Consider the following 21,103-nt stretch of genomic DNA (forward strand, 5'->3'; position numbering starts at 1 on the left):
GCTCTGTTAATATTTTCCTCGATCCTGACTAGTCTCCTAGTACCTGCCACTGAAAAACCTCCCCACAGCATGATGCTGCCACCACGCTTCACCGTAGGGATGGTGCCAGGTTTCCTCCAGACGTGATGCTTGGCATTCAGGCCAAAGAGTTCAATCTTGGTTTCATCCGACCAGAGAATCTTGTTTCTCATGGTATGAGAGTCCTTTAGGTGTCTTTTGGCAAACTCCAAGCGGGCTGTCATGTGCCTTTTACTGAGGAGTCACTTCCGTCTGGCCACTCTACAATAAAGGCCTGAATGGTGGAGTGCTGCAGAGATGGTTGTCCTTCTGGAAGGTTCTCCCATCTCCACAGAGGAACTCTGGAGCTCTGTAATAATAATAATAATAATAATAATAATAATATGCCATTTAGCAGACGCTTTTATCCAAAGCGACTTACAGTCATGCGTGCATACATTTTTGTGTATTGGTGGTCCAGGGGATCGAACCCACTACCTTGGCGTTACAAGCGCCGTGCTCTACCAGCTGAGCTACTGTCAGAGTATCCATCGGGTTCTTGGTCACCTCCCTGACTAAGGTCCTTCTCCCCCGATTGCTCAGTTTGGACAGGCGACCAGCTCTAGGAAGAGTCTTGGTGGTTCCAAACTTCTTCCATTTTAGAATGACGGAGGCCACTATGTTCTTGGGGACCTTCAATGCTGCAGACATTTTTTGGTACCCTTCCCCAGATCTGTGCCTCGACACAATCCTGTCTCTGAGGTCTACGGACATTTCCTTCGACTTCATTGCTTGGTTTTTGCTCTGACATGCACTGTCAACTGTGGGACCTTATATAGACAGGTGTGTGCCTTTCCAAATCATGTCCAATCAATTGAATTTACCACAGGTGGACTCCAATCATGTTGTAGAAACATCTCAAGGATGATCAATGGAAACAGGATGCACCTGAGCTCAATTTTGAGTCTCATAGCAAAGGGTCTGAATACTTACTGTATGTAAATAAGGTATTTCATTTATTTTTTTTATTATACTTTTGCAAAAGATTCTAAAAACCTGTTTTTGCTTTGTCATTATGGGGTAGTGTGTGTAGATTGATGAGGGGCGAAAAAATAAGGCTGTAATGTAACAAAATGTGGAAAAGTCAAGGGGTCTGAATACTTTCCGAATGTACTGTAGGCTGCCATGTGTCTCCCCTGTATTACCCCCCCCAGCATTTCTCAATGAGTTCAAAGCACGTGAATGCATCCAATTGGTATATACGACTTCACAACTGGTAAATTTCCACCTCCCACTTGGTTACGAACGGCAGCATAAGCTCCCAATGCCCCGCCTCCTAGATGCCCACTGGGCTCTAGAGGTCGATTCCGTGGCATTGTAGAGATAATTCCTTCCTGTGTTACTGCTGTACAGACATAAAACATATATTCACACAAGCAGGGCAGCTACACATTAGCCCACAGTTGCAGTTGATCAGATCATACCTACAGTGTTCTTCAAGTAAAATCAAATGCTGGTAATGTCTGACATCTTGCAGGAAAGTGTGCATTTTGCTGGGACTTAATTCACACATACCCCGGGGGCCGAGCTGTATTGATGACTAAAAGATCCTCTGGGAATTAAAGCATGTCCCCTGTATCGTAGGTGGAAAGTCCTCTCTATGTTACTCCTGATCCTTTAAAAACACTGAATGAAGCTCATATTGTCTGACTACAACAGAGGGGGCCTATCACACCCCACCACTCGACACACTGCACGTCTCAGCACCAGGGCATGTGTCTCACCTGAAACACATGCATCTTTAAGTGCAGTAAATTGTCATATTCTTATAGTCTTTGTACGAATATATATGAACGAAATAAAATGTGTTATAGCAGCTAGTTTGGTTCTGGTAACACGTAGCTATAGGACAATGAGCGTGGCAGAGTGCTGGCCATGCTACAACGCTGCCGCTTCTTTTGCAAAGGCAGTGAGAGCAGGGATCAACAGTATGCCAGTCAGACAAGGCTCATACCACCCATGCTCCAAGCCCCATGCAGATGACCCCAGTCCTCCCCCTCACAACCCCACGAGGCACATTGGTTTGGTCCAACTGGAACGAGACAAAACTCAAAGGCCTCACCTGGAGGATACTGCACAGCAAGGCAAAGGGAGAGTGACAATGCCCACAAAATGTGACAAAACGGCTTGATAAAACTTGTAAATATGAAGGCTTACTTTGAACAGTGCAAAATGAGTCCAACAACCAGAGGGCTAAAATGAACGAGACAGATCCGTTAGCTGACTGCCCCCACCTTCAATTGATCAGTCTACATATTATAAAATAATTTACATTAAAAACCCAAGACAGTCCTAGACAACATATCATGCTTACAGTAACACCTGGATGAGATTCTTTGACTATATAATTAAACTAACGAACTGATCTCAGAGGAGCTCCAACTAAAATAGATACGTCTTTCAAATTCTTCTTCTTTCCACCTAAAAACGGGCACATAATTCACCCCATTTACTAAAGAAAACGTACTTTGTCATAGGTCACCCCCCAGATAACCCACAACCATTTTGTGGCATCAATCCTTGCCCCAGTTTACATTCTTTATCCATTATCACCTGCCCATGTCCGATCATAATGGCCCAAAAATATCCAATCGGTATGTTAACCATAGAACCCATTTTCTGCATTAACGACTTATTGCACTAAAAAGGTGTGACATCATCAGTTACTTAGTTAACATTTGAAAAACCTCTATGGTCGTTGACAAACAAACGAACAGTGCTCTATTGCTGAAAATGAATGTTAAATAAGATTAATCTCAAATAGCAGGAGGAGGAATAAAACAAAGATAAAGTGAAATCTGTAGCTACCACAGTGAACACTGTAAAGGTTCTGAGTAGGTCCATGGTGTGGCCAGGGTTGATATTCTATAAGTACTCAACAGATAATCCCTAAAACAATGGCTATATAAAAAAAAAACGTTAAAAAAACTTGATACTGATAGAGAGTGCAGTGTTAAACTCTGACAGGCGCAATGACTGCAAGTAAGTCACCATTGGCTTAAAGAGTAGAGTGACTGGGCGAGCAGCTTGCCGTATGAAAAAGGACGTAGCTGTGATTCACGAGCGTTCTCGACTAACAGGCATCGCCATAGCAATCAGACTTCTACAGAACATACGAAAATGCACATATAACGACAACAAGCTAACTAAGACATGTAAAAGACGTCAATTTATATGATTGAACCCCATGGATAGGAAAGTCATCATATCATCACTGGGTTGAGGAACAAGACTGATCCTCACTGGACCTGCTATGTCCCCACACACCCACTGAAACCATCCTTATCAATTCCCCTGTATTGTCTTCTACACTCTGGCATTTTGAAAGTAAGACAAAGCAAAAGTTGAGCACAGCTCAAGGAGCAGTATCAGATAAAATCCATAATTAATTAAAAACACAGCAAAGGATTGGCTGGTTTCGTATTGCATAACGTTGCTGTACTCCTCTCTGGTTGTTGTTATCCTTAGCGGCTTGGCATCCACTCGTCAGGAACAGAGCTGCGCCAGCCCAGGGTCCGATATGAGACCCCCACTAGGACACAGAGGCTGATACGGTGGAGTGTTGGGAGGGGTATTCAAGCTCTCAGGCGAAATACATGGTCCTCAGTGTGTCGTGATGAATCTGAACAGCCTTGGCGAGGGCCGTGGGGTCTCGGCCGTTACTCTGCCCCGAGACGTGGCTGCCCTCCGCACTGCGTGTGTTCAAGAGAAGGAAGTGAGGAAATGAGAAAGGGAAAAGGACAGAAAGAGAGGGAGAGAACCTTTATCTTGAATGAACTTGAATATTATTTTATAGTCAATACATGATATCGGCCTCCAGTTTCTTTTTACCTGATAAACAGCACAAGACAATGATTTTAGCCCTACGGAAAAGTATACCCATCACACCGAAATGAATCCCTTTCCCCCCTCACCTGTCATGTTCTTTGTCCACCAGGTGGTAGCGGGCGCGGAAGGCCACCAGGTGGGCGTAGTAGGCTGGCGCGGGGATGGAGACCGAGCGGGTGCAGCGGACATAGGTGTGGCACAGCTGGTAGGTGAGCAGCTGGAACTCGTCAGCAGTGAAGCAGTTGTCGTCCCACAGGACGTGGTAGTGGGATGGTCGGCTCGTACCCTGTAGGGAGAAGGCAAAGTCTGTAATACCACAGGGACAATGCAGGTTCCATGGAGAGAATACCAGCATTGATTCAACACTGACAATTAAGTGTAGTGGAAAGCAATAGAGGCCGACGAACCTCTGAGAAAGTATCAATGACGGCAAGAATCGACATTAGAGAGAAATAAGCAGGAGATACTACCTGAACTTGTCTAATAAGAAATGCTGACTTTAGTTTTAGAATGTTTTCCCATTTTATGCATATTGAACACAACCCTGGAATGAGTCTTGACACACACCTGTATTCCTGCGTGGCTGCAGAGGTAAAAGTCAAACTCATAGGGGTGAGTGATGTCTGTGTCCACAGTGGTGCCTGCAGGAATGTTACCACTTCGTCCAACCTGCCAAAGAAACAACACCCCATTTAAAAACAGTTCAACAACCAATCTAAACCTAGCACATAAAGTAAATCATTAATGTACAAGGAGAGATCCATAGCACCACTTACCCGCTCGTTGCGGTCGGCACAGAAGAGGCGTGTGTGGTGGCGTTTCTGCACCACGATGTAGGTGATGCCTGGCTGGTACTCCTTCTCCAACATGATACAGGCTTCCCTGATGGCCAGCAGCTCATAGTACAGCACCTGCCACACAAAGAGAAGTCAACTCACCAGCAAAGAGTGGCGAGCGGTGAAGAATTCAAGGTTGATGGCTAATAGCTCAAGATAAAGCTTAAGACTCAAGTTTAAGGCTAATAGTCTATGAAGAACATTGCTATTTGTAATAGATGTATTTCTCAACATAGGGACATCATTTGGCTTGGCTGTCAACTTTAAATGAGAGATTGAGGGGGACATTAGTATTTGAACTAACCTGTCTGAACTGACCCTCTGACACGCCATCCCTGTAAAATATTATTCTGGTGGGTTTGTAGCGGGTGGACTTATAGAACTGGATGAGGAGCTCCCGCACCATGGAGGCCAGGTCCTGGATCACCTCCTGTCTGGGTCTCTGGACCCTCACGGTGGCACAGTACCTGCTGGGGTGGGCGTCCATACTGCCCACCACCTGGATAGGGCCAGAGAAGGGGAGATGGTCAGAAAAATGACTTCTGACACCATGTTTTCAGAACGCTATTGTAGGGGTCTGGGTAACAAAACAAACTAGTAGATTACCAATGTACTAGATCCATCAGACCCCATGACAACTAGATGGACAGACAAGGCAGTGTTTTAGAGGAAAGTGCCAATGGAAACTAGAGTGACAGGAAGAGACTGACCGCGGCGATGGATGGCTTCTTTCCGTCTCCGGCTGGAGGGTGAGTGACGTCGGCCCCCAGGAAGATAACAGGCTGCTGGAACACTGAGGGACTTGGTGGGGAGAGAGCGAGAGAGACAAACATCAGACATACACTACCGGTCAAAAGTTTTAGAACACCTACTCATTCAAGGGTTTTTATTTGTACTATTTTCTACATTGTAGAATAATAGTGAAGATATCAAAACTATGGAATCATGTAGTAACCAATAAAAGGGTTAAACAAATCACAATATATTTTACATTTGAGATTCTTCAAATAGCCACCCTTTGCCTTGATGACAGCTTTGCACACTCTTGACATTCTCTCAACCAGCTTCACCTGGAATGCTTTTCCAACAGTCTTGAAGGAGTTCGCTGCTTTTCTTTCACTCTGCGGTCCGACTCATCCCAAATCATCTCAATTTGGTTGAGGTCGGGGGATTGTGGAGGCCAGGTCATCTGATGCAACACTCAATCACTCTCCTCCTTGGTAAAATAGCCCTTACACAGCCTGGAGGTGTGTTGGGTCAATGTCCTGTTGAAAAACAAATGATAGTCCCACTAAGCCCAAACTAGATGGGATGGCGTATCGCTGCAGAATGCTGTGGTAGACATGCTGGTTAAGTGTAATCACAGACAGTGTCACCAGCAAAGCACCCCCACACCATAACACCTCTTCCTCCATGCTTTACGGTGGGAAATACACATGCGGAGATCATCCGTTCACCTACACCGCGTCTCACAAAGACACGGCAGTTGGAACCAATAATCTCCAATTTGGACTCCAGACCAAAGGACAGATTTCCACCGGTCTAATGCCCATTGGTCGTGTTTCTTGGCCCAAGCAAGTCTCTTCTTATTGGTGTCCTTTGGTAGTGGTTTCTTTGCAGAAATTCGACCATGAAGGCCTGATTCGCACAGTCTCCTCTGAACAATTGATGTTGAGATGTGTCTGTTACTTGAACTCTGAAGCATTTATTTGGGCTGCAATTTCTGAGGCTGGTAACTCTAATGAACTTACCCTCTGCAGCAGAGGTAACTCTGGGTCTTCCATTCCTCTGGCGGTCTTCATGAGAGCCAGTTTCATCATAGCGCTTATGGTTTTTGTGACTGCACTTGAAGAAACTTTCAAAGTTCTTGAAATTGTCCGTATTGACTGACCTTCATGTCTTAAAGTAATTATGGACTGTCGTTTCTCTTTGCTTATTCAAGCTGTTCTTGACGTAATATGGTATTTTACCAAATAGGGCTATCTTCTGTATACCCCCCTACCTTGTCACAAAACAACTGATTGGCTCAAACGCATTAAGAAGGAAAGAAATTCCACAAATTAACTTAAGGAACACCTGTTAATTGAAATGCATTCCAGGTGACTACCTCAGGAAGCTGGTTGAGAGAATGCCAAGAGTGTGCAAAGCTGTCATCAAGGCAAAGGGTGGCTATTTGTGGCTATTTGAAGAATCTCAAATATAAAATATATTTTGATTTGTTTAACACTTTCTTGGTTACTACATGCTTCCAAATGTGTTATTTAATAGTATTGATGTCTTCACTATTATTCTACAATGTAGAAAATAGTAAAAAAAATAAAGTAAAACCCTTGAATGAGTAGGTGTTCTAAAATTTTTGACCGGTAGTGTATATCCAGTCCAAATAGGTGTGTTTGTCAAAGTATATATGCGTTTCTGCTAAATAGCACATAAGTGTTTTCTAACCCCTATTTGGGTGATAGAAAACACTTTTCTGCCCGTGGCCACACACACCCACTCTTTCACTCTGCTTTACCGTTGGTGTGGCACCAGGATGTTGTTGATGCCCCCCAGTTTGACGTTGATCTTGAGGCAGAGGTTGGAGAGGGTCTGGGGGGACGTCTTCACCACGTTCTTCACCTGGACACACTGAGTGGCCATGCCCAGGAGAGTGTCTCCAACCCGCTTCACCTCAGCTGTGGGAGAGACAAAGGAAACCATTTTACACCTGGTGCCTTATTGTAGGACACAGGTAACTATTTACACCCAATGCAATATTACAGGAAACCGGTAACCTTCTTACACCTAATGACATCTTGTACATGGTATGCTCAGGCTATGGAAACAACAAATAAATACACACACACACACACACACACACACACACACACACACACACACACACACACACACAGTGCATTCGGAAAGTATTCAGACCCCTCCACATTTTGTTACGTTACAACCTTATTCTAAAATTGATTAAATAAATAAAATGTCTAATCAATCTATACACAATACCCCATAATGACAAAGCAAAAACTGGTTTTTAGATTTTTGGCAAAATTATTAAAAATAAAAAACATACCTTATGTACATAAGTATTCAGACCCTTTGCTATGAGACTGAAAATTGAGATGTTTCTACAACTTGATTGGAGTCCACCTGTGGTAAATTCAATTGATTGGACATGATTTGGAAAGGCACACACCTTTCTATTTAAGGTCCCACAGTTGACAGTGCTTGTCAGATCATAAACCAAGCCATGAGGTCGAAGGAATTGTCCGTAGAGCGCCGAGACAGGATTGTGTCGAGGCACAGATCTGGGGAAGGGTACCAAAAATGTCTGCAACATTGAAGGATCCCAAGAATACAGTAGCCTCCATCATTCTTAAATGGAAGAAGTTTGGAACCACCAAGACTCTTCCTAGAGCTGGCCGCCCAGCCAAACTCAGCAAATGGGGGAGAAGGGCCTTGGTCAGGGAGGTGACCAAGAACCCGATGGTCACTCTTGACAGAGCTCCAGAGTTCCTCTGTGGAGATGGGAGAACCTTGCAGAAGGACAACCATCTCTGCAGCACTTCACCAATCAGGCCTTTATGGTAGAGTTGCCAGATGGAAGCCACTCCTCAGTAAAAGGCTCATTACAGCCCGCTTGGAGTTTGCCAAATGCCACCTAAAGACTCTCAGACCTTGAGAAACAAGATTCTCTGATCTAATGAAACCAAGATTTAACTATTTGGCCTGAATGCCAAGCATCACGTCTGTAGGAAACTTGGCACCATCCCTACGGTGAAGTGTGGTGGTGGCAGCATCATGCTGTGGGGATGTTTTTCAGTGGCAGGGACTGGGAGACTAGTCAAGATCGAGGGAAAGATAAACAGAGCAAAGTACAGAGAGATCCTTGATGAAAACCTGCTCCAGAGCGCTTAGGACCTCAGACTGGGGCGAAGGTTTACCTTCTAACAGGACAACGCAGGAGTGGCTTCGGGACAAGTCTCTGAATGTCCTTGAGTGGATCAGCCAGAGCCCGGACTTGAACCCGATCAAACATCTCTGGAGAGACCTGAAAATACTTGTGCAGCGACGCTCCCCATCCAACCTGGGAGAAACTCCCCAAATACAGGTTTGCCAAGCTTGTAGTGTCATACCCAAGAAGACTGAAGGCTGTAATCGCTGCCAAAGGTGCTTTAACAAAGTACTGAGTAAAGGGTCTGAATACTTATGTAAATGTAATATTTCCCTTAATTTTTTTATATACATTTGTAAAATTTTCTACAAACCTGTTTTTGCTTTGTCATTATTGGGTATTGTGTGTAGATTGATTGATTGACAATATAATCAATTTTAGAAGGCTGTAACGTAACAAAATCTGGAAAAAGTCAAGGGGTCTGAATAATTTCCAAATGCAGTGCATATACAGTACCAGTTAAAAGTTTGGACACACCTACTCATTCAAGGGTTTTTCTTTATTTTTACTATTTTCTATATTGTAGAATAATAGTGAAGACATCAAAACTATGAAATAACACATATGGAATCATGTAGTAACCCAAAAAAAAAGTGTTAAACAAATCAAAATACATTTTATATTTGAGATTCTTCAAAGTAGCCACCCCTTGCCTTGATGACAGCTTTGCACACTCTTGGCATTCTCTCAACCAGCTTCCTGAGGGGGGGTAGAAGCTGTTGGGAGTCTTATGGCTTGGGGGTAGAAGCTGTTGAGAAGTATTTTGGACCTAGACTTGGCACTCCGGTACCGCTTGCCGTGCGGTAGCAGAGAGAACAGTCTATGACTAGGGTGGCTGGAGTCTTTGACAATTTTGAGGGCCTTCCTCTGACACCGCCTGGTATAGAGGTCCTGGATGGCAGGAAGCTTGGCCCCAGTGATGTACTGGGCCGTACGCACTACCCTCTATCCACAAATTAACAAGGCACACCTGTTAATTGGATCCCTACAAATCATCTGGGTTAGACAATCTGGACCCTTTCTTTCTAAAATTAGCCGCCGAAATTGTCGCATCCCCTATTACTAGCCTGTTCAACCTCTCTTTCGTAACGTCTGAGATCCCCAGAGATTAGAAAGCTGCCGCGGTCATCCCCCTTTTCAAAGGGGGTGACACTCTAGATCCAAAGTGTTACAGACCTATATCCATCCTGCCCTTCCGTTCGAAAGTTTTAGAAAGCCAAGTTAACAAACAGATCACCGACCATTTTGAATCACACCGTACCTTCTCCGCTATGCAATCCGGTTTCCGAGCTGGTCATGGGTGCACCTCAGCCACGCTCAAGGTCCTAAACGATATTATAACCATGATCGATAATAGACAGTACTGTGCAGCCGTCTTCATCGACCTGGCCAAGGCTTTCGACTCTGTCAACCACAGCATTCTTATTGGCAGACTAAATAGCCTTGGTTTCTCAAATAGCCTGCAACACTCTACTCAGCAAATTGGATGTAGTCTATCACAGTGCCATCCGTTTTGTCACCAAAGCCCCATATACTACCCACCACTGTGACCTGTACGCTCTTGTTGGCTGGTCCTCACTACGTATTCGTCGCCAAACCCACTGGCTCCAGGCCATCTATAAATCACTGCTAGGCAAATCCCCGCCTTATCTTAGCTCATTGGTCACCATAGCAACACCCACCCGTAGTATGCGCTCCAGCAGCTATATCTCACTGGTCATCCCCAAAGCCAACACCTCCTTTGGCCACCATTCCTTCCAGTTCTCTGCTGCGAATGACTGGAACGAACTGCAAAAATCTTAACTGGCTTACCTGGTTTAATAAAGGTGAAATAAAAATAAAAAATGTAATAAATTGAAATTCATTCCAGGTGACTACCTCATGAAGCTGGTTGAGAGAATGCCAAGAGTGTGCAAAGCTGTCATCAAGGCAAAGGGTGGCTACCTTGAAGAATCTCAAATATAAAACATTTTGATTTGTTTAACACTATTGGTTACTACATGATTCCATATGTGTTATTTCATAGTTTTGATGTCTTCACTATTATTCTACAATGTAGAAAATAGTAAAAATAAAGAAAAACCCTGAAATGAGTAGGTGTGTCCAAACATATATATATATATATATACACACACACACACACACACACACACACACAGTGGGGGAAAAAAGTATTTAGTCAGCCACCAATTGTGCAAGTTCTCCCACTTAAAAAGATGAGAGAGGCCTGTAATTTTCATCATAGGTACATGTCAACTATGACAGACAAAATGAGGAAAAAAAAAATCCAGAAAATCACATTGTAGGATTTTTTATGAATTTATTTGCAAATTATGGTGGAAAATAAGTATTTGGTCAATAACAAAAGTTTCTCAATACTTTGTTATATACCCTTTGTTGGCAATGACACAGGTCAAATGTTTTCTGTAAGTCTTCACAAGGTTTTCACACACTGTTGCTGGTATTTTGGCCCATTCCTCCATGCAGATCTCCTCTAGAGCAGTGATGTTTTGGGGCTGTCGCTGGGCACCACGGACTTTCAACTCCCTCCAAAGATTTTCTATGGGGTTGAGATCTGGAGACTGGCTAGGCCACTCCAGGACCTTGAAATGCTTCTTCTACGAAGCCACTCCTTCGTTGCCCGGGAGGTGTGTTTGGGATCATTGTCATGCTAAAAGACCCAGCCACGTTTCATCTTCAATGCCCTTGCTGATGGAAGGAGGTTTTCACTCAAAATCTCACGATACATGGCCCCATTCATTCTTTCCTTTACACGGATCAGTCGTCCTGGTCCCTTTGCAGAAAAACAGCCCCAAAGCATAAAGTTTCCACCCCCATCCCATGCTTCACAGTAGGTATGGTGTTCTTTGGATGCAACTCAGCATTCTTTGTCCTCCAAACACGACGAGTTGAGTTTTTACCAAAAAGTTCTATTTTGGTTTCATCTGACCATATGACATTCTCCCAAACTTCAGACGGGCCTGGACATGTACTGGCTTAAGCAGGGGGACACGTCTGGCAATGCAGGATTTGAGTCCCTGGCGGAGTAGTGTGTTACTGATGGTAGGCTTTGTTACTTTGGTCCCAGCTCTCTGCAGGTCATTCACTAGGTCCCCCCGTGTGGTTCTGGGATTTTTGCTCACCGTTCTTGTGATCATTTTGACCCCACGGGGTGAGATCTTGCGTGGAGCCCCAGATCGAGGGAGATTATCAGTGGTCTTGTATGTCTTCCATTTCCTAATAATTGCTCCCACAGTTGATTTCTTCAAACCAAGCTGCTTACCTATTGCAGATTCAGTCTTCCCAGCCTGGTGCAGGTCTACAATTTTGTTTCTGGTGTCCTTTGACAGCTCTTTGGTCTTGACCATAGTGGAGTTTGGAGTGTGACTGTTTGAGGTTGTGGACAGGTGTCTTTTATACTGATAACAAGTTCAAACAGGTGCCATTAATACAGGTAACGAGTGGAGGACAGAGGAGCCTCTTAAAGAAGAAGTTACAGGTCTGTGAGAGCCAGAAATCTTGCTTGTTTGTAGGTGACCAAATACTTATTTTCCACCATAATTTGCAAATAAATTCATTAAAAATCCTACAATGTGATTTTCTGGATTTTTTTTTCTCAAATTTGTCTGTCATAGTTGACGTGTACCTATGATGAAAATGACAGGCCTCTCATCTTTTTAAGTGGGAGAACTTGCACAATTGGTGGCTGACTAAATACTTTTTTTCCCCACTGTGTGTGTGTGTGTGTGTGTATATGTATATGATATATATATATATATATATCATAATAATAGTAGTATACTAATAAATAAAGTAAACACACAAATAAATCATATGTGAAACAAAATGAAACAGTGTCTAGTCTGTGACCGTACCATAGACAGGGGTCTTCCCAGGCAGGATGACGATGATGAGCTGCAGGCCAGTGTAGGTGTTCTTCAGGTGCCTGAACATGGGCTCCACACTGTCCGATCCCTGGGCGTATTTACAGAAACATGGCTGGCCCTGGATGGGCATCCCAGCATCCTTAGAGATCTTACGCAGCTGGTCAGTGAAACCCCTGGAGAGACGGAGGGAAGGAGAGAGGATGAGAAGATGAGGAGATCCAAAGAGACAATATGGACGGACACAGAGACGTAAGTGTGGCATAAACCAACTAAAGTATATTATACTGAAAAAATATATAAAAGCAACATGAAGTGTTGGTCCCATGCGCATGAAATAAAATATCCCTGACATTTTCCATATGCACAAAAAAGGTAATTTCTCTCAAATGTTTTGCACAAATTTGTTTACACCTCTATTAGTGAGCATTTCTTCTTCGCCAAGATAATCCATTCACTTGACAGGTGTGGCATATCAAGAAGCTGATTAAACAGGCCATTCTAAAATGTGCAACACAATGTCACAGATGTCTCAAGTTTTTGAGCTTGCAATTGGCATGCTGACTGCAGGAATGTACTCCAGAGCTGTTGCCAGAGAATTTAATGTTCATTTCTCTACCATAAGCTGCCTCCAACGTTGTTTTAGAGAATTTGGCAGTACGTCCAACCGGCCTCACAACCGCAGTCCACCTGTAAACACGCCAGCCCAGGACCTCCACATCCGGCTTCTTTACCTGCTGGATCGTCTGAGACCAGCCACCCGGACAACTGATAAAACTGTGGGTTTGCACAACCGAAGAATTCTCAGCGAAGCTCATCTGCGTGCAGGTATGGCCAGGCATAAGCTACGGACAACGAACAAAATTGCATTCTATTGTTGGCAATTTGAATGCACAGAGATACCGTGACGAGATCCTGAGGCCCATTGACGTGCCATTCATCCGCCGCCATCACCTCATGTTTCAGCATGAGGTGACGTGTACGACAGCGTGTTCCAGTTCCCGCCAATATCCAGCAACTTCACACAGCCATTGAAGAGGAGTGGGACAACCTTCCACAGGCCACAATCAACAGCCTGATCAACTCTATGCGAAGGAGAGGTGTCACGCTGCATGAGGCAAATGGTGGTCACAACAGATACTGACTGGTTTTCTGATCCAAGCCCCTACCCTTTTTTAAAGGTATTTGTTACCAACAAATGCATATCTGTATTCCCAGTCATTTGAAATCCATAGATTAGGGCCTAATTTATTTATTTCCTTATATGAACTATATATAACTCAGTAAAATATTTTATTGTTACATTTTGTGTTTATATTTTTGTTCAGTGTAATACATTTGAAATAACATAGATATGATAATAATACTATTTTTATATTGATTATAATGTTATTGCATTGGGCTGAGTATTTAACTGTTGAAACAGAGACCTCTGTGTGTGTGTGTATGATGTACAGTATGTATGCATGTATGAGACAGACAGCACTCACTTGAGGATCTCCTCGCGACACTGCCTCTGCGTGGCGAAGCAGGCGATGGCCCACATCTTGATCTCCACCCCGGTGTGGAACTGTTTGCCCCTCATGTCCCACACGCCGTGGCTGGGTGTGGCCACCGTGCGGTTCTGCAACGACACCGCAGGGTTCATCTGCTGGGGCTGCCACACACACACACACACACACACACACACAGAAAGGGGGAGAGACTGATTGTTTCAAACAAATTTAAGAATTTTCTTTGAAATGGTCATTTAATGTATCTAAAAACACTGTCATGCCATTCGTCATAGCCTTCACACAAGAAAAGTAGTAATCATTATTTTCAGAGACTGAAAAACAGAGGTGGGTGAAAGGGTGGTATTGGTTGACAGTTGGTCAAAAGCGACAAAAGTAAAAGAGCCAGGGGCAAGAAAGAGAGAGAGAGAGATGGGGAAGCTAAATCACAGACGCGCACAGTGAAATGCGGATGAAGGATGATTTAAAGGGTAGGTACCATGAACTGTTCCGAGCTCACCCTGCCGCCGTACTGCAGCCCGGGGGCTGGCAGCACACGGCCCGTCACCTGAGCCATCTCGTCACGCACGCGGAACTGGAACTCCTGGACGAACGGGTCCACCTCATAGTTCGCACTACGCACCTGGACACAGAGAGGGGGGGATGGGGGGGGGAATGAGAGAGGAGGAGGATAGAGGGGTAGGACAGAGGGGTAGGACAGAGGGAGGGGTAGTAGCAAAACAGGAAATCATTAGTTTGGTGGTGGATGAGGCGGGTTTTCCACTTACTATAGTATGTAAGCGCTTTGAGCATCTGGAAAAGCACTATATCAATGCAATCAATTAGTATGATTAATTATAAAGACACTCAGTAGTTGTAATAACTCCCAGTCATTGGAGGGCGCTTTAGACAGTACTCACCAGCCTGCTGATCTCCTCCTGTCTGTCTGGGGCAGAGCGGGCCGTGGCTTTGATCATGGTGGACGTCTGGTTATCAGTGAGTTTTTTAATACAGCGCTGGCCAGCTACTATGTTGCACACCTGCAAGGAGACACACATAGGAATGTGAGTTAAAGTAATTTAATACAATAGAGAGAGCCGCATTGGTACAGTTTTATGCTTAGGGCCCAGAGTTTATCCTGACCACATGATCTGACCAGGAAAGACTAACTCAGGGCTCTACAAAAGAGCCAATGGCAATAATATTATTGGTACTCACCTCCAGGGGCAGGTAGGTGTGTTTCTGCTCCTGGCCCACCTGGAGGCAGGGGAGGTGGGGGTACTTCAGCTGCAGGCTGTACTTCTCTCTGAAGTACTGGGCCACCGTGCGCTCCACTGTCTGACCATTCTCCAGCTGCAGGGGGAACCTGGGGGTTTGGAGAGGAGAAACATGGAGTTTGTGACTTTGTGCTCATCTAATTGTCATGTTTAACTCTTAGGGGTGGTTTCTCGGGACACTGATTAAGCGAAGTCCTGGACCAAAAAGCATTTTCAATGGAGATTCTCCATTGAGCTTGCTTTTTAGACCAAGACTTAAATCTGTGTACAGGAAGCTGCCCATTAGTCCAATTTAGAGACAATTCAAGGCTTCGGTCCAGGCTGTGTCAGAGTTAAACTAAATTGTTATATTTGACATTTTAGCAGACACTCTTATCCAGAGCAACTTACAGGAGCAATTAGGGTTAAGTGCCTTGCTTAAGGGCACAGACAGATTTTTCACCTAGTCAGCTTGGGGATTCGAACCAGCGACCTTTCGGTTACTGGGCCAACGTTCTTAACTGCTGGTCTGCCTGCTGCCAAACCACACATATCCCTGTCTCTCTGTGTATAGGTACTCACGTCTGGTGGCTGGTAGGGCGGCGGGTCACGTTACACACTCTGTACTTCCTCCGCATCGTCCCGCAGTGGGTCACTTCCACCTTCAGACCTAGACACAGCAAAGCAAGGAGGAGGTGCATGTGTGTGAGAAGAACTATCCATTCAAAATTAATCATGGCCCTAATCTATGGATTTCACATGACTGGGTAGGGGTGCAGCCATGGGTGGGCCTGGGAGGGCATAGGCCCACCCACCAGGGAGCCAGGCCCATCCAATCAGAATTTTTCCCCACAAAAAGGCTTTATTACAGACAGAAATACTCCTCAGTTTCATCAGCTGTTTGGGTTGCTGCTCTCAGATGTTCTCGCAAGTGAAGAAGCCGGATGTGGGGGTCCTGGGCTGGTGTGGTTACAAGTGGTCTGCGGTTGTGAGGCCGGTTGGACGTACTGCCAAATTCACTAAAACGACGTTGGAGGCGGCTTATGGTAGAAAAATTAACATTAAATTCTCTGGCAACAGCTTTGGTGGACATTCCTGCAGTCAGCATGCCAACTGCACGCTCCCTCAAAACATGAGACATCTGTGGCATTGTGTTGTGTGACAAAACTGCATATTTTAGAGTCGCATTTTATTGTCCCCAGCACAAGGTGCACCTGTGTAATGATCATGGTATTTAATCAGCTTCTTGATATGCCACACCTGTCAGGTAGATGGATTATCTTGGCAAAAGAGAAATGCTCACTAACAGGGATGTAAACACATTTCTGCACAATATTTGAGAGAAATAAGCTTTTTGTGCGTATGGAACATTTCTGGGATATTTTATTTCAGCTCATGAAACACTTTACATGTTGTGTTTATATTTTTGTTGAGTATAAAGTACCAGTCAAAAGTTTGGACACACCTACTCATTCAAGGGTTTTTCTTAAATTTTTACATTGTAGAATAATAGTGAAGACATCAAAACTAAGAAATAACACATATGGAATCATGTAGTAACCACCCATGGCTGCGCCCCTGCACAGTCATGTGAAATCCATAGATTAGGGCCTAATGAATTTATTTCAGTTGTTGCACTTATATTTTTGTTCAGCATAAAATGATTCAGCAACACGGATATGAGTGAGTGAAGTAACACAATACCAATATCCCTACAACTTAAAGTTAGAATGACAAAAACATTATCAAATCAAATGTTATTTGCCACATGCACCAAATACAACAGGTGTAGACCTTACAGTGAAACGCTTACTTACAAACCCTTAACCAACAATGCAGTTTTAAGAAAAAAATGTGTTAAGTAAAAAAATTGATAAGTAAAAAATAAAAATAATTAAAGAGCAGCAGTAAAATAAAATAACAGTAGGGAGCCTACATACAGGGGGTACTGGTACAGAGTCAATGTGCGGGGGCACCGTTTAGTCGAGGTAATATGTACATGTGGGTACAGTTAAAGTGACTATGCATAGATAATAAACAGAGTAGCAGCAGCGTAAAATAGGGGGTGGGGTGGGGGGACAATGCAAATAGTCTGGGTAGGCATGATTAGCTGTTCAGGAGTCTTATGGCTTGGGGGTAGAAGCTGTTAAGAAGCCTTTTGGACCTAGACTTGATACTCCGGTACCGCTTGCCGTGTGGTAGCAGAGAGAACAGTCTATGACTAGGGTGGCTGGAGTCTTTGACAATTTTTAGGGCCTTCCTCTGACACCGCCTGGTATAGAAGTCCTGGATGGCAGGAAGCTTGGCCCCAGTGATGTACTGGGCCGTACGCACTACCCTCTGTAGTGCCTTGCGGTCGGAGGCTGAGCAGTTGCCATACCAGGCGGTGATGCAACCAGTCAGGATGCTCTCGATGGTGCAGCTGTAGAATTTTTTGAGGATCTGAGGACCCATGCCAAATCTTTTCAGTCTCCTGAGGGGGAATAGGCTTTGTCGTGCCCTCTTCACGATTGTCTTGGGGTGTTCGGACCATTATAGCTTGTTGGTGATGTGGACACCAAGGAACTTGAAGCTCTCAACCAGTTCCACTACAGCCCCGTCGATGAGAATGGGGGCGTGCTCAGTCCTCTTTTTTTCCCCCTGTGTCTTGATCACGTTGAGGGAGAGGTTGTTATCCTGGCACCACACGGCCAGGCCTCTGACCTCCTCCCTATAGGCTGTCTCATCGTTGTCGGTGATCAGGTTTACCACTGTTGTGTCGTCGGCAAACTTAATAATGGTGTTGGAGTCGTGCCTGGCCATGCAGTCATGAGTGAACAGGGAGTACAGGAGGGGACTGAGCACGCACCCCTGAGGGGCCCCAGTGTTGAGGATCAGCGTGGCAGATGTGTTGTTACCTACCCTTACCACCTGGGGGCGGCCCGTCAGGAAGTCCAGGATCCAGTTGCAGAGGGAGGTGTTTAGTCCTAGGGTCCTTAGCTTAGTGATGAGCTTTGAGGGCACTATGGTGTTGAACGCTGAGCTGTAGTCAATGAATAGCATTCTCACATAGGTGTTCCTCTTGTCCAGGTGGGAAAGGGCAGTGTGGAGTGCAATAGAGATTGCATCATCTGTGGATCTGTTGGGGCGGTATGCAAATTGGAGTGGGTCTAGGGTTTCTGGGATAATGGTGTTGATGTGAGCCATGACCAGCCTTTCAAAGCACATCACGGCTACAGACGTGAGTTCTACGGGTCGGTAGTCATTTAGGCAGGTTATCTTAGTGTTCTTGAGCACGGGGACTATGGTGGTCTGCTTGAAACATGTTGGTATTACAGACTCAGTCAGGGACATGTTGAAAATGTCAGTGAAGACACTTGCCAGTTGGTCAGCGCATGCTCGGAGTCAACGTCCTGGTAATCCGTCTGGCCCTGCGGCCTTGTGAATGTTGACCTGCTTAAAAGTCTAACTCACATCGGCTACGGAGAGCGTGATCACAGTCATCCGGAACAGCTGATGCTCTCATGCATGCTTCAGTGTTGCTAGCCTCGAAGCGAGCATAGAAGTGATTTAGCTCGTCTGGTAGGCTTGTGTCACTGGGCAGCTCGCGGCTGTGCTTCCCTTTGTAGTCTGTAATAGTTTGCAAGCCCTGCCACATCCGACGAGCGTCGGAGCCGGTGTAGTACGATTCAATCTTAGTCCTGTATTGACTCTTTGCCTGTTTGATGGTTCGTCGGAAGGCATATCGGGATTTCTTATAAGCGTCCGTGTTAGAGTCCCGCTCCTTGAAAGCAACAGCTCTACCCTTTAGCTCAGTGCGTATGTTGCCTGTAATCCATGGCTTCTGGTTGGGGTATGTACGTACGGTCACTGTGGGGACGACATCATCGATGCGCTTACTGATGAAGCCGGTGATTGATGTGGTGTACTCTTCAATGCCATCGGAAGAATCCCGGAACATATTCCAGTCTGTGCTAGCAAAACAGTCCTGTGGCTTAGCATCTGCGTCATCTGACCACTTCCTTATTGACCAAGTCACTGGTGCTTCCTGCTTTAGTTTTTGCTTATAAGCAGGAATCAAGAGGATAGAATTATAGTCAGATTTGCCAAATGGAGGGCGAGGGAGAGCTTTGTACACGTCTCTGTGTGTGGAGTAAAGGTGGTCTAGAGTTTATTTTCCTCTGGTTGCACATTTAACATGCTGGTAGAAATGAGGTAGAACGGATTTAAGTTTCCCTGCATTAAAGTCCCCGGCCACTAGGAGCGCTGCCTCTGGATGAGCGTTTTCCTGTTTGCTTATGGCCTTATACAGCTCATTGAGTGCAATCTTCGTGCCAGCATCGGTTTGTGGTGGTAAATGGACAGCTACGAAAAATATAGAAGAAAACTCTTGGTAAATAGTGTGGTCTACAGCTTATCATGAGATACTCTACCTCAGGCGAGCAAAACCTCGAGACTTCCTTAGTATTAGATTTCGTGCACCAGCTGTTGTTTACAAATATACACAAACCGCCACCCCTTGTCTTACCGGAGTTAGCCGTTCTATCCTGCCGATGTAGTGTATATCCCGCCAGCTGTATGTTATCCATGTCGTCGTTCAGCCACGACTCGGTGAAACATAAGATATTACAGTTTTTCCCGTTGGTAGGATATCCTTGATCTTAGGTCGTCCATTTTGTTTTCCAATGATTGTACGTTGGCTAATAGGACTGATGGAAGAGGCAGATTACTCGCTCGCCATCGGATCCTTACAAGGCACCCCGACCTACGTCCACGATATCTCCGTCTTTTTCTCATGCGAATAACGGGGATTTGGGCCTTGTCGGGTGTTTGTAGAATATCCTTCGTCCAATATGAAGTGAGTAATCGCTGTCCTGATATCCAGAAGCTCTTTTTGGTCATATGAAACGGTGGCAGAAACATTATGTACAGAATAAATTACAAATAACGCCAAAAAACACACATAATAGCGCAATTGGTTAGGTGGCCGTAAAACAGCAGCCACCTCCTCCGGCGCCATCGTCACTGGGTGTGATTTCAACAGTGATGCAAGGAGTCTAGCAGCGTGTTTCACTAAAGTGTTAGTTAGCATTCTGGTGCCTGGGGTGGTGGTCGTGACGTTACTCTGCATACCTTTGATCTCTTTGGTGAACTTGACCCTGTGGGAGTCGGTGAGGGGCCGGGGCTGCTCGTCTATGTTGTGGATGTCCAGGACCTCACACATGAACTGGATCATCGGCTGGGCCTTGTAGAACGCCGTGGCCGATACTATAGAGGAGAAGTGGTCAAATTAAAATAAGGTACTTGGATGCGGCTAAGGATCCAAATTCTGATAGCTTACAACCAAATTCAGATGTACCAAATTCTGAGTACAAATTTTAGGGATAGGCTGCATTCTATATCATTTGGACCAATCAAAGACCTGACTGACTAAACAAAATGCAACTAAACACAGACTGACTGAGATGCTACACAGCTGCTACATCATCATCCAGACAACATGGAAGGAAACAAGTCCCTGCCACCAGTGAAGAATACGTTATTGTCCACTTTATTAGTGTCCATGTTCCTTACAGTCAAGGGAAAAGGCCCTCACCGTCAATGTTGAGCATCATCTTCCACATGGCGGGCCGCACCGACTGGTGGAAGCCGAACCACACCTCCCTGCCCCCGCCCAGGGGGTGGTCATAACCCTCTGGGGAGGAGAAGAAGGAGCGCCCCACTGGGGTATACCTGGGGAGAAGAGAGAGAGGGTCACCTTTCACAGCCAGAACATTATTTGATCCCCTGCTGATTTTGTACATTTGCCCACTGACAAAGACAT

General features: G+C 45.0%; 1 protein-coding gene across 1 annotated transcript in view; it reads right to left on the bottom strand.

The window, feature by feature from the left end:
• Positions 1-3,520: 3,520 nt before the first annotated feature.
• ago3b (argonaute RISC catalytic component 3b) overlaps positions 3,521-21,103 on the bottom strand; it is a 34,041-nt gene continuing 16,458 nt past the window's right edge. Inside the window, exons 5-19 of the mRNA XM_041902855.2 lie at positions 20,876-21,012; positions 20,413-20,547; positions 15,883-15,970; positions 15,263-15,410; positions 14,965-15,084; positions 14,544-14,687; positions 14,042-14,208; positions 12,543-12,727; positions 7,237-7,396; positions 5,432-5,522; positions 5,026-5,220; positions 4,662-4,796; positions 4,453-4,554; positions 3,972-4,171; positions 3,521-3,749 (exon numbers count right to left, since the gene is read on the bottom strand). Of these exons, the coding sequence (XP_041758789.1) occupies positions 3,641-3,749; positions 3,972-4,171; positions 4,453-4,554; positions 4,662-4,796; positions 5,026-5,220; positions 5,432-5,522; positions 7,237-7,396; positions 12,543-12,727; positions 14,042-14,208; positions 14,544-14,687; positions 14,965-15,084; positions 15,263-15,410; positions 15,883-15,970; positions 20,413-20,547; positions 20,876-21,012 (2,116 nt within the window). The 3' untranslated portion in view covers positions 3,521-3,640. The remainder of the gene's footprint in view (positions 3,750-3,971; positions 4,172-4,452; positions 4,555-4,661; positions 4,797-5,025; positions 5,221-5,431; positions 5,523-7,236; positions 7,397-12,542; positions 12,728-14,041; positions 14,209-14,543; positions 14,688-14,964; positions 15,085-15,262; positions 15,411-15,882; positions 15,971-20,412; positions 20,548-20,875; positions 21,013-21,103) is intronic.

Source organism: Coregonus clupeaformis, chromosome 17 (genome assembly GCF_020615455.1).
Source record: "Coregonus clupeaformis isolate EN_2021a chromosome 17, ASM2061545v1, whole genome shotgun sequence".
Taxonomy (NCBI): Eukaryota; Metazoa; Chordata; class Actinopteri; order Salmoniformes; family Salmonidae; genus Coregonus; species Coregonus clupeaformis.